Source organism: Lissotriton helveticus, chromosome 1_1, assembly GCF_964261635.1.
Source record: "Lissotriton helveticus chromosome 1_1, aLisHel1.1, whole genome shotgun sequence".
In the NCBI taxonomy this organism is placed as follows: domain Eukaryota; kingdom Metazoa; phylum Chordata; class Amphibia; order Caudata; family Salamandridae; genus Lissotriton; species Lissotriton helveticus.
In genome coordinates this window covers 855,730,240-855,743,156 of record NC_136057.1, presented here as the reverse complement: position 1 = coordinate 855,743,156, position 12,917 = coordinate 855,730,240, and the positions used below count along the sequence as shown (strand labels likewise).

The 12,917-nt window shown below is 39.8% G+C and overlaps 1 protein-coding gene across 2 annotated transcripts in view; it reads left to right on the top strand.

Moving 5' to 3' along the window:
• SLC38A4 (solute carrier family 38 member 4) overlaps positions 1–12,917 on the top strand; it is a 222,491-nt gene that overhangs the window by 166,586 nt on the left and 42,988 nt on the right. For both annotated transcript variants that reach the window (XM_078675373.1, XM_078675364.1), the window contains exons 4-13: positions 1,214–1,329; positions 2,090–2,163; positions 2,258–2,350; positions 2,552–2,633; positions 3,254–3,336; positions 3,433–3,491; positions 5,133–5,402; positions 5,531–5,610; positions 6,403–6,503; positions 8,097–8,221. In XM_078675373.1, the coding sequence (XP_078531499.1) occupies positions 1,214–1,329; positions 2,090–2,163; positions 2,258–2,350; positions 2,552–2,633; positions 3,254–3,336; positions 3,433–3,491; positions 5,133–5,402; positions 5,531–5,610; positions 6,403–6,503; positions 8,097–8,221 (1,083 nt within the window). The remainder of the gene's footprint in view (positions 1–1,213; positions 1,330–2,089; positions 2,164–2,257; positions 2,351–2,551; positions 2,634–3,253; positions 3,337–3,432; positions 3,492–5,132; positions 5,403–5,530; positions 5,611–6,402; positions 6,504–8,096; positions 8,222–12,917) is intronic.

The window sequence follows — 12,917 nt, the reverse complement described above, 5'->3', positions numbered from 1 at the left end:
TAAAATACCGATTCTGTAAATGCAGATGTAGCTGGCACATGTCAGAGTGCCACAGGGCTTTAAGAATCGGTATTTTCCCACCCAATGCAATTGGGTGGTAAAATACCAAATCCAGGTGTGCATGCACGTGTGCATGCACACCTGTGCCATGTGGCACACAGACATGCCCTTAGGGCATGTCTGTGTGCCACATGGCGTACATGCCTATTTTTGGGGTGCCAGAGGGTGTCAATGTGACACCCCCTGCACCCTTGCTAAAATCGGTATTTACCGATTCTGTAATTACAGAATCGGTATTGCCCATTGATTCCTATGGGCTGCAAGGTCCATAGGACTCAATGGGCAATACCGAATCGGTATTTACAGAATCGGTAAATACCGAATCTTAACGATTCGGTATTTACCGAACCTGAAATACCTACATCTCCCCCCCTCTATTTTACCACCTCTTAAATACCGATTCGGTATGAATCGGTATTTAAGAGGTGGTAAATTAAAATTACCTACATCTAGCCCTTTGTGCCTTAAGCAGTTTCCACAATTCATTCGGAGTGGGCATTTTTCGTCCAACCCATCTCTCCCAAACAGTGTCTGGCGCTGTTGGCAAGGGCCCCCTTCCTCTTCCTTCTCCATATCACTCTTTCTGGTCTAGCAAATCAGAGACACAATTGTAGAAGTGACAGCTCGCTTTGGAGAGCAAGACTTTCAGTGAATGGTGGGCAAATACTGGAACTGTAAGGTGGTTATAGTCCTAGAAAGAAATGTTCTTGGAAAGACTGGCTGTGCAGAGAACCTTGTGTACTTTCAATATTTGACCAAACAAAATACCTGTTTGCATTTCCAGCCTTATCTGAACCCCTTCAAAAAATCAATTAGTATGAAATGCAGAATGACGTCCTTTTCTGCGACTTTAGTGTGCAGTATTTCACAAGCTGACAGTCCGCGTAGACGATAAGGTTCTAAGGACATTGTCCTGAACGTTGGTAAGCCATGTGTTTATTAACTTGCGATTTAATACATTTTCAGAAAACACCCACTTAGCTAGGATTGCTGGCAAATAATGAGCCTTATGAAAACTGTGACTGGAACAGTAAACATCAGAGAGGTGCTTACTGAATTTGATGCATTTCCTTTATCAAACACTTTCATTCACACCTTTGGCTTCAAAGCCACAGGAACAGATGCTTATTTGTCTCCTTTAATCTTCCCAAAGCATCCTGGGGACACTTCAGTTGGAATGTCAGTGTTTAACCTCAGCAATGCCATCATGGGCAGCGGGATCCTGGGACTGTCTTACGCCATGGCCAACACTGGTATTATACTATTTGTGTAAGTATAGAATACATCTGCAGAGAGACATGCTTGTGTTGTCTGTGTCTGTGTTGATGTGGGTGTGTGTATTTGTTTCCTTGTATAATGTGAATGTGTGTATTTGTGTGTTCGTTCAAAGAGATTTCAGATAATGTCACTCTGTGTGCACAACACTGCTTCAGATGATTGCCGAGGACTTGCATGATGGTGGTATCAACAAACCCACTTGTTAGAGTACTCTCTTGCGTGAACAGCACTGGTATTAAAATTATGTCACACTGAAGGCTCACGTTCATGGTCTTATTTAGAAAGTGGTTGTCAGATCCCATACCTGGTCTTTTGTTTGAAAACAAATGGTCGAAATGAAATTAATTGGAATGAATTATTAGAAAATATTTGGTTCAAAATTAATAAATTTTTGTTCTGAGGGATTGAGGTCAGGACAGTCAGTGGTGTTAATCTCCCTTCCTTCTACATTCTAGAACTGGATGTTTTTTCTTTATCCCTTCTAATGACATTATTGAGGATAGATCAGCTACTTCTTCCCAACAATCCTAATTTCTCCTGGCTATGAAAACAATATAATTAATTAACAATTGTATTTTAATTTTAATTGGATTCCATTTAAAGTGCCCTTGTATGTGGGTGATCGGTGCCAGTTTATGCAGTGATATAATCAACTCTTTAACAATCATTAACATTTTAATATTAAATGTTTGATGAAGACACAATGCCTTATTTGAACAAGCTAATTCCTATATTACATTTATTGTTACAGGGTACTTCTCTTGGCTGTTGCAATATTATCACTATATTCTGTCCATCTTCTACTGAAAACATCAAAGGAAGGAGGTATGATTGTGGTTCTAGAAACTCTGTAGTTATTTCAATACTGAAATGAATATACATGCACCTGACCATGATCCATTTTGTCTGCTACTTTCAGGCTCATTAATATATGAAAAATTAGGCGAAAAAGCATTTGGTTGGCCAGGGAAAATTGCAGCCTTTATTTCAATTACAATGCAAAACATTGGAGGTAAGGGTTGGTGATCATAAATTCTATAGTACAGCAATAATAAATAATGTTCTGCTCCATGTGATCCGTTGCCCCCAGTTAGTCAACTGTACTAAAACACTAATTGTTTTCAAAATTATCTAGTGTAATTTCAAAATCTTTCACATTGTTGGTAGTCATCTCTTTAATCTGCTTTATTGCAATTGTGTGTTTCCATTCTAGCAATGTCAAGCTATCTGTTTATTGTGAAATATGAGCTCCCTGAAGTCCTCAGAACATTCTTGAGACTAGAGGAGAATTCGGGGTAAGTTTGTGCTCAATGTTTTCAAGCCTAGCGCCTTTCATAAAAATAAAAAATAAAATACCTAGATAATGGACATTTACACCAAGAAATTTCCTAAGAGAAAAAAGCTTTTTGGGTTTTATGTACCTACCTAATTTTCTGATGTTGCCTTATCTTTGAAAAACAATTTGATATAAAATGATATTTTATTTAAAAGTTAAGACTATTATTTAGAAGGTCAGAAAGCATTGCGACTATGAAAAAGACCCCCAAAAGTGACTTAGGAGTTTTTGCCTGCACTGGAGTTTTCAATGACAAATTACAGTCATGAATTTGGAAGACACAAAATTGTTATTAAAATGTTTCTAGTATGGAATCAAGAAATAAATAAAAACATTGGATGGTTACATTAAGCAGCACGTTGAAGACACTGCTAGGAGTAATATAATAATATTAAAATGTGTCTTTACTAAATAAAAGTAGATGGGCGATTTGCTTCTTTCCCATGCTGGAATTCACATAGAGCTGTAACTAAATATTATTTTTCCTGTTAGAACTCATACATAGAGAATTTATGTGCAACACTAAATATGAAATAAAGTTTAACACAATTTGGTATGCTTCTCTTTTTTCTGTTTTAGAGAATGGTACCTTAATGGCAACTACCTCGTTCTTATTGTGTCCATATCTATTATTCTTCCACTTTCCTTTCTTAAAAATTTAGGTAAGTCAATTGTAACCTTTTCTCATTTCTTTTTTTGGCCATGTTGTAAGTCCAATTGATTAAATATATATATATATACACATTATTGTTTTATAGGTTATCTTGGCTACACAAGTGGATTTTCTCTGACGTGCATGGTTTTCTTTGTCAGTGTGGTAAGAGGATATATTTATTGTACTCATATAAAACCTGCTATAAATTATGCTAGTTTGAAGATAAACAACAAGTATATCCAAGGGCCTACTCAATAAAAATTCCAATGAGGTGATACGTGCAAAAGCCTTGTGAAATACAAAAATGGATATTGTTTAATGGCCAATTGCGGCCTTAAGAATTGAACCACTAAAGTTGCAAAAGCTTAAATCTAATGGGTTGGTGTAACAATTCCAGAGCATGTGTCTGATTATTTTCTTAGACAGACAACCTTCACATTTGGCAGTTAATTTAGGCAGTACTGATCCCTTAACAACATTGTTAACAACAAATTTACATGTAAATAAACGTGTTCTCAATGCAAGACTGTAAAGTAAATCAGGTCAATACAATACATTAAATGTGTACAAGTGGGCATAATGTCTTTAGAAAATCAAGATTTTATCACAACCTGATGTGCAACATCATTTCAATTCCATTTGAGATTTTAAAGGCCAAGTGGTTTTTGATTTGGGGTTGCAGCTTGTCTCACTGCACACTGACCCAACGTCAGAAGACGGATTTATCAAAACTTTGCGCTGGCTTAAAGTCACATAAAATGATGTAAACCACCACAAAGCCTTGATAAAGTATTTACTTTCCAGTGGAAAAATGAAGTAATGCAAACAGCCTTTTGTGCCAGTGTGCTCTAATTTGCATTAAAAGGGTATCCCACGGTTTTCAACGCAAAACACTATCTACTAAAATTGGGGGGCAGGGCTTTGTGCCGAGAAATAACACCTCCTTGAGGCATGTATTAACAAGAAGAAACCTTTTTATTTTTCCTAATGTTCCAGTTTAAAAACTATGCAAGACATCACTCACACGCATTGTGGTGCAGAGGTGTGTATGTGGAGAAAAGCAAAGCAGCACCGTAATTTAGTAGATATGGCTCTGAGATGCTCTCTCCCTTAGTGCAACAAGTGGAGACATTTTGATTGCAGTGTTGTGTAGTGCTACCTTTTAATAGAACTGCCACAGATGTCTCGAAATGTGTTCATCTTACAAAGCCTTCTCATGTTATTTTAGCTCTAGCTTCTGTACGTCCTGCAGGCATAGATGTGTGATAGAAACTTGAGGGTTGTTCTATTCAATAAACCCTCTTGGCCCATTTGATGTAAGCCCTCAGCTCAATGGAGCACTTGACCCTTTCACCACTCTGACCTCAGCCACCTGTGCCATTTTCCTTGCCCACCATTACTCGCCTTCTCCATGATGAAAGTAATGAAGAGGCCACTTGACTATAGTCATCCTCCATGTAGGCCTGTCACTACATTACCCAGTTTTCTTTCTTCATGAAAGAACTCCAATTTACTGTGGTTTTCTGTTGACTGTTTCATTTAGGTTATCTGCTACCATGCAATTTAATTCCCTCATCACTTTGTACATACTCTGATATTCTTACCAACATATTTCTGCTCACTCTACTGATGATCTATATTTTACTTGCCTCTCCTTTGTACAGTGCTCTGACGTCAGTTAGGTTTAATTCTTGCAAAATGAAGCTACAAATAAGTAAATGAAGGGAGGTGAACCAACTCGATTACGTTTTCCCCATTATGTACATTGAGCCTGTTTTGCATTTGTTTTGTGTTTGCGTGCAGGTGATCTACAAGAAAACACAAATCCCATGCCCGCTCCCTCTGTTGGACCATGGTTATGGAAATGTGACAAACAGCACCACGGCTCACATGCAACCCTTGATGGTCCAGAATCACACTCGGAGCTCTGGAGTGAACTTCATGATGGAGTACACACATGGGCAAACAACAGCACTCGATGAGAAGCAGGCCCGAGACACCAGTGGTGGAGTTGAGTTTGAAGCCCACACTGATGATGCATGCAAACCAAAGCTGTTTATCTTCAACTCACAGGTATGGTTGATCCTTTATGGCCATGGTTTAACAGCACAATCGCAATGTTTACAGACAAGGTCTTTCTTTTAATCAAAGCATTGTGAACAATATATTGAACCAGTGCTCTGGTTCTTTTTATCTTTCAGACTGCCTACACCATTCCCATCCTTGCTTTTGCATTTGTCTGCCATCCTGAGGTTCTGCCCATATACAGTGAGCTTAAGGGGTAAGTAAAACATGTAGATGTTCTCACTCATAAAAACAATGGTGCATCTCTTGAAATTGTCTTTAATTATAGCACATCAGTTAAAATCTAATACAACTATAATTACTATATTTAATAAATGGCAGTCAATTTCCTCTGCCTCCATACTCATCCTACAATGTTATTGCAATTTACCGGGAACTCTCTTTTCGGAGAGGAAATCGAATCATAAAAAGTATCTAAAGTAAAATTACACCTTAATACTTGGCCAATTTGAAAAATCTAAAACATGCTTATGCCTGTACATAGCTTTTGTACGTGAATGTAGTGGAAATGTGTATGTCGTGATCTTTTAATCAAGGTCAATGCATTACATGTGAATGGTCTGTGAAGCATGCTGTGTGACCAAGGACATCTTACTGAGTGGTGTAAAGTCAAATTTTGAATGATGATGTCAAAAAGGACTTATCAAGTAAAATTGCTGATGTAAAAAGCAATTAATCAATAGAAAAGTCTTGCACTTCACTTTAATTATTCTAAGCATCTATGTTTTAAAGTGTAAAACTACATGTTTTGGCCAGATTAAGCCTTTTCACTGGTTTTCAGTGAGATGGTAGCAGTTCACAGTGATTTATGGCCGGCTGTTGCTTGACAATGTTTTCATGTTCCATTGTATTATTTTGTGTGTGCCGTTCTAATACACCAATTTCAAGTTTTGAGTGAAATTATAATTGTTAGATACCTCACCCATCCGCCCGCTAAGTTATGGTACACTACCAGTGCGATCTCAATTGTCCTCTTCTATTTCCATAGCCGCTCTCGCAGAAAGATGCAGAATGTTTCAAACATGTCAATCACAGCAATGTTGGTGATGTACTTGCTGGCTGCTTTGTTTGGCTACCTTACTTTCTATGGTGAGTGAACAAGTGAACTGTTGGAGCATTCCTCTTTTGAACTACACAACATGTCATAGATGAGTCCTTTAATCACTTGCCAGGGTGGTAATGTGAACACTAAATATATCATGTGGTTGGTTTGTGTTGGCTCCTTTGAAGCGTACTGTACCATAGTAATGGTCAAAGTCCATCGACATGGTAGCGCTGTAAGCCAAATTAATCCCTTTCTCAAGACATATTAAGGGATAACTAATTTCTGAGAGAGGTGCTCCCCAAGGCACAGGCCAGTCTGGTTATTTAATTGAATTATTTACTATACATGAATATTGTTGGTGTGACTTTGACCAAAGGGATTAATATATCATAAGGGGATTTAGCGTAAAATAGATCTATGAGAGTTAGATCACTGCTAGATGATCTACCTGTCCACCTAAGCACATGTGAGATTCAATGTATGTAAATAGAACAAATGTACATATTCAGTGGTTAGTATGCATCCTAATTTCATGGACCTACATAGAATATGTAAGATACATTGGATGCGGATTTAAGAAAGTAGAAACCTTTGCACACATTGCCAAATGTCTCTGGGTTCTTCCTGTTCGATGCCCAACCCATACCTGAGAGTTTTATGTACATGAAGAATTTGCCTGCATTAATAGACCACAATGCAGCTTCCTGACAGCTACTTTTTTTGAGAAAACAGAGGGCTATTCAGTATGAAATGGCAATTTGCACCACATTGAGAAGTTATTATCTGGAGACATCCTTATGAACTAAAAATATGCAAAGATCATTCCCCCAGCACCATCTCTGACATTTCCATTTACAACAGAAGGCATTATTCCCCAGAAGTAAAGTATGAAACACATACTCCCAGCACTATCCCTGACATTTACATCTATAATAGCAGGCATTATTCCCCAGATGTAAAGTAGCCAGCATTATTCCCCATACCTAAAGAATGAAACAACGTACTTCTGGCACTATTCCTGACATTTACATCTACTACAGCGGGCATTATTAAACAGCATGCTCCCAATGCTATCCAACATGTTTACATCTGTTATAGCAGACATTTTCTTCTCTGATTAGAAGTTAGAAAGAGCAAGCTTCTGGTTTTATCCCTGACATGTGTATGTACTGTGGCGGGCACTATGTAACCCAAAGTATAGTACTTAATAAGATCGGCTTCCTATCATGAAAATATACTCTGCTAAATGCACAACTCACACTATTGGATTAACTTTTTATGCCTCAGTATTTTGGTAAAAATCAGTTTGCCAGAATAACAAATTATCACACAAAGTTGAAAAAGATTACACACTGACAGTGTGATGGTCAATGTTTCTGGATCTATAAATATTGACAAAATACTCCCCATTTTTTCCCTGCTAATGATGAACTAGGAGGAACCTTCTGAAAGTGCAGTAGCTGTAGCAGATGTACTCTCAGTGTTCTTGATTACATCTCTCACATATTAAAGTACTTGCTACCCAGTCTGATTGAGCATGTTTTCAGATATCGCCATTGAAAGGTTTATGTTTGGAATTTGATGCACACAGTTCTTCATTTGTACTCTTTGCTCACAATAATCTTTTCCTTTTGTAGGAGAAGTTCAAGATGAATTGCTTCACACATTCATCAAAGTTTACAAGTTTGATACCCTTCTTCTGTGTGTTCGCTTGGCAGTGCTGGTGGCTGTAACTCTGACTGTACCTATCGTCCTCTTTCCTGTAAGTTCATCACACATAGGATTGTTTTCTGTAATGTGGTTGGACTATTCATATGTGGATCCAGAAAACTTTCAATGTCACAAATAATTTTCAGTAGCATGATGATTTGGATGATGAAGGTTATGTTAATGGAACTGAGCACGAGAAAAGAGGAGAAATGGTGGTAAACAAGGCTAGAGTAAGGTGCGATTGGGAGAGGAAAGGGTGAAAAGGAAGTTAATAGAGAAGAACTGTAAGATCAAAAAGGAAAGGGGGATAGAGTCAGAGAGTGAGCAGGCAGGGGACAAGATTAGTGTAGGGGGAAGAGAAGGATTGAAAAGAGTAGAGGAAAAGCGGCCAACGATGATAATGAGTGAGATGGAGAAGGTGATCTAATGTGAAAATGTGAGAAATTGCAGTAGTATTTGAGGCAGGTGAGAACCCACTTGAGCTAATAATCACAAGCTCTGTCAGGATGAACCAAAAAAGTCACAAAATAAATCTGTGCTTAACCCGCTGGTCGGTTGGCACAGAAGCAGTCAGGCTCAACTTAGAGTCAAGGTATAAAGTATTAATGCAGCATTCAAACAGTAATAAAGTGAAAACACAACAAAAGCAAAGTCGCAAACCAATTTAGAAAACTAAAGAATATTCTCATAAATAAAATGGCACCAACATGACAAAAATCCAATGAGTATTGGAGACATGAATTTATAAAAGTTGCATTATCAATAGTGCCACAATGCACAAAGTGTCCAACACTGTTATCTGGTCATGCTGTCAGGTTAAAGTCAAAAGTTGAGACTGACCACTATGGAGCGCAGTCAGAGGCAGGGACCAGGTTCTTTTATGGAGAAAAAATTATCTTTGACGAGTTGTTAGCAGGGTAAGTGGAAAGCTGGATCCGAAGCAGGGTTCATTGATGGCTGTTTGAGACCGGGGTGCAGGTGTGATGTAGGCAGGATAACGTCAAGTGGGCGAAGTTCAAAGTTTGGGCACAGGGAGCCCTCAACGTTGATGGCTGCTGCTAGGCTTAGATCACTATGAAGCCTTCTGTGTTTGGACTTAGAAGCTTTACAGGTAGTTGGATCTCTCTCAGTGAGGCTGAGGCCAACCCACGATTGGACATCAAGTCTGCATCTTTGATGGCGGTTCCGCTCTGTCAGTTCTCTCGGAAGAAAGTTGCCAAAATGTATTACTAAGTCACACTTCTTGTCGTTTAGAGACAGGATAAGCACACCAGCCAAGGATTTAGGCCCTGAGAGGCACCGATTGGGGGTTAGGATTCACTCCAGCAGAGAACAGCATCATAGTCCGGGGTAGGTCCAGTTGATACTAGTTCCCAGGTCCCTGTGACAGCTCTCCCTGTGACAGTTCCCTTGTCCAGCATGTCTACAGTTCACTACACTCTGCTTCCAGCCTACCTGATGCCCTCTGTTTGTGCCTCTGCTCGTTTCTTGCTCTGTTTTGCCTTTTTGGCTCCTTTTTCTGCCCTCTGTTGTGCATTTTCTGCTTATTTTTCAGCTCTCTGTTTTGACTTTCTGCTCTTTTTTGTCCTCAGTTTTTGGCCTTTATGCTAATTTTTTCGGCCCTCTGTTTTGCCTTTTATGCAAATTTTTCTGCTTTCTGTTTTTACCTCTTCTTTTCTGTTCTGCCTTTTATGCTAATTTTTCTGCATTCTGCTTTGTTTTCTGCTATTTTTCTACTCTCTGTTTGGCATTTTCCTGTTTATTGTTCTGTCTTTTTCTGCTCTGATTTGCCTTTTCTGCTCATTGTTCTGCCCTGTTTTACTTTGTATGCTCACTTGTTGTCATGCTCATTGATTTGCCTTTTTCTTTTTGGTTTTTCACTCTTTCTGCTATTTTCTCAAAACCTGGCATTTCGAGGGAGACCTCTCACCCCAGCGCCCAAAAAGCCTCAGGGTTGACAGTGCCATAGTCTACAAATGCTGATTGATCGATTGACACTGGTCAGCTGGGCAGTTGCAGGAAAAGACCCCTAGGAACTGATTGCCCTCCTGTAGCTCAAACAGGTCAGCATTCTGAGCCTTGGAGTCACTTCTTGGGTCCTGGGTTCAAGGCAAGAAGTTTCACTTTTCCTTCAAGTTCTTTGCTTAGCAGGGCAGTCCTTCATCTTCTGATTCGTCACAGGTCCAAGAGAATTCTAAGGTGAGTACTGGGGATGCTCTGTTTATGTCTAGTGCCAGCCTGTGGGAGGGGGAAACTTCTGGGCACTCCCAAGCCTATGAGCTTAAAGTTCCCAGAGGTGACCATACTCACTTTTGCATCACCTCTTGTGTGTTTATTATAAATTATCCTGCAATGCCTCTCTCTACCTAAATCCAACATGGCAGAATGTGTCTTAACCCTGTCAGAGTTCCCAGTGCTCACCCAGAGGTGTGTCTATGGGCAAACTCTCCCTTATCACTCCAAACCAGTTCTGGGGCAGGACCCACTCCCATTTGGTTTGGAGCCAAGCTGACAAAGATGAAACATGCCTATGTGTGAGCTACATCTGCAGTGTTTGTACAAGCATCCTCCAAAGCTAAGGAAGGGGCTCAGCACAGCCTCCAGACCATCCTGCTCAAGGAAGAAAACAACTCTCCACATCCAAGCCCCTTGCCCACTGTCTACGAGCTATCCACATCTCACCACAGGGAAGCCAACAATAGTCAGGTGACATTGGACAGTGGCAGAAAGGATCCTTTTGGCTTTCTCTCAAAAATTACACCTTTCTAAAGTGTAATTTTCTAAATAGTAATAGAAAATCCAATTGACCATTAAGTTGGATTTTAAATAACTATATTATTATTAAAATAAGTCCTTGAATCATTTTCTAGATGCTTCCAAATTTAATTTAAGCACTATGGGCCATATTAGGCATTGGGATTGTTTGTGCCCGGCGCACCTTTTAAAAGGTGTGCCGGCCGCAAACAATCACAATGCACCTTATTATGATGTATACGCTGCCCCCAGGGCAGCCGCAAACTCATGCTGTCCCCAGGGCAACGCATACATATGAAAAAACGGAGATGCTGCTTCGTGTTTTCACAGTGCAGGTGGCACCCGCCTTCTCTTTTCCAGGGTAATAGAGATCCCGTTGCAGGCGGGTGAAGTCAGTGACTGTGACATCTTTGTCTATGAGCCACACCAGAAGCAGAGTTCCACCACTTTGCAACAACAGGGAGTAATTATGTCTCATCACAGTAAAACACCCTTAGCATCTTCAGAACTTCAAAGCATACAAGTCTGTGCTTTAATGCATTTCCTACCCATCCCCAATTCAAATAACTTACTAGGCCCTGGAAACCATATGTTATACGTCACTTAACATATGTTAATACATATTTTTTGAAAAAATCTAGTTCAGTATAATGAGTTTTTTCTAAATCTCTTGCTTGCTCCATGAATGACAAATCTGGATGCAGTTAAACTCTAGCTAACAGTTGCTTGTTAGCAATGTGGCGAGATTTTGTCAAACAATGCTTGTAGCAGCAAGACACTCCATACAGCACACTCCAATCTATCAACACTAGCATCTTATATAGTTAAATATAATGTTCAAGTAACTTTAATCAGCTTTTTTAAATGACATCAGAGCCATTCTTTTACTGCTACAAATACATATTCTTACTGGGCTTCAGTCCTGCAATCCTGACAATGTATCAATAGATACCAACGGTAGATCTCTCCCCATCTCTGTTGCAATAAACCCTGAAGAGCCAGGGAGAGCGTCCTTCAAACAATGGCCTCCGGGGGCACCGGCCTCCAGGAGGAACTGCCTGATGAGATTAAATGGCTTTTCAGGTAGATTTCTGCACCGTCCTGCAGGTGTGCTTGAGTGATGGACTTCCTGACACTTCCAGAACTTGGGTTTGTAACCCTGGTCTTCAGCTGACCAACCGAGGACCCAAGGATCTTCTCCAGGGAATTGGCTCGTCCATTTCTGTTTCAAAGCAGTACTTTACAAACCTCTTAGTACCTTTTAAGATTGATACTTTTCTGTAGTTGCTTGGATTTCTTTGGCGGCTTTAAGTGACATGCCTTGAAGTTGGAAATCTCTAGGAAGCACATTTTTATGAAAACATTTTGCAGACTCTTGTAATGCGCCGCAAATGTTAGTAACATAAACGGTCTTCAAGGATGTCCTTACTGAGTGAACTTGAAACAAGAGAATACCACTGTGCACCAGGAAAATATCTTCAGGAAAAAGGACCAGTATTACTGTTTTGGTCAGTTGAAAGTTCCGGCATTTAACACCGCTTCAGCTATGCTGATGGCAGATAAATACGGCCCGGAGGACATTGCTTACAGCACAGAAAGGTTCGTGCAATAACCACGTCCCAGACCAAAATGGGGTAAAAGGCCGCTTTATTGGACAGGTAGGCAATACACAAAATAAATGCATAACGGATCATAATATAAACATTTCCCAAACTAACACCGCCATCCCCTAAGCCATAACCCAATGTCAACTATTTCCCCACCTTGTTCGGCCTAAACCTCCTCACCAAACGCCTATCTCCATCTCCTGCCTGCCTCTTGACTCCAACTTCTCTCCCCTGCTTCCCTCTGTCCGAACCTATTCCTAATGCCCCCAACCCTTCCTGCCTGTCTTGATTTCCTCCAAATCTGCTACCTGTCCAAGCGACAACCACCAATAAAGAAAATTATGCATATGGAAAAAACAATTACTAGTAAAATAATACAGAATTAGA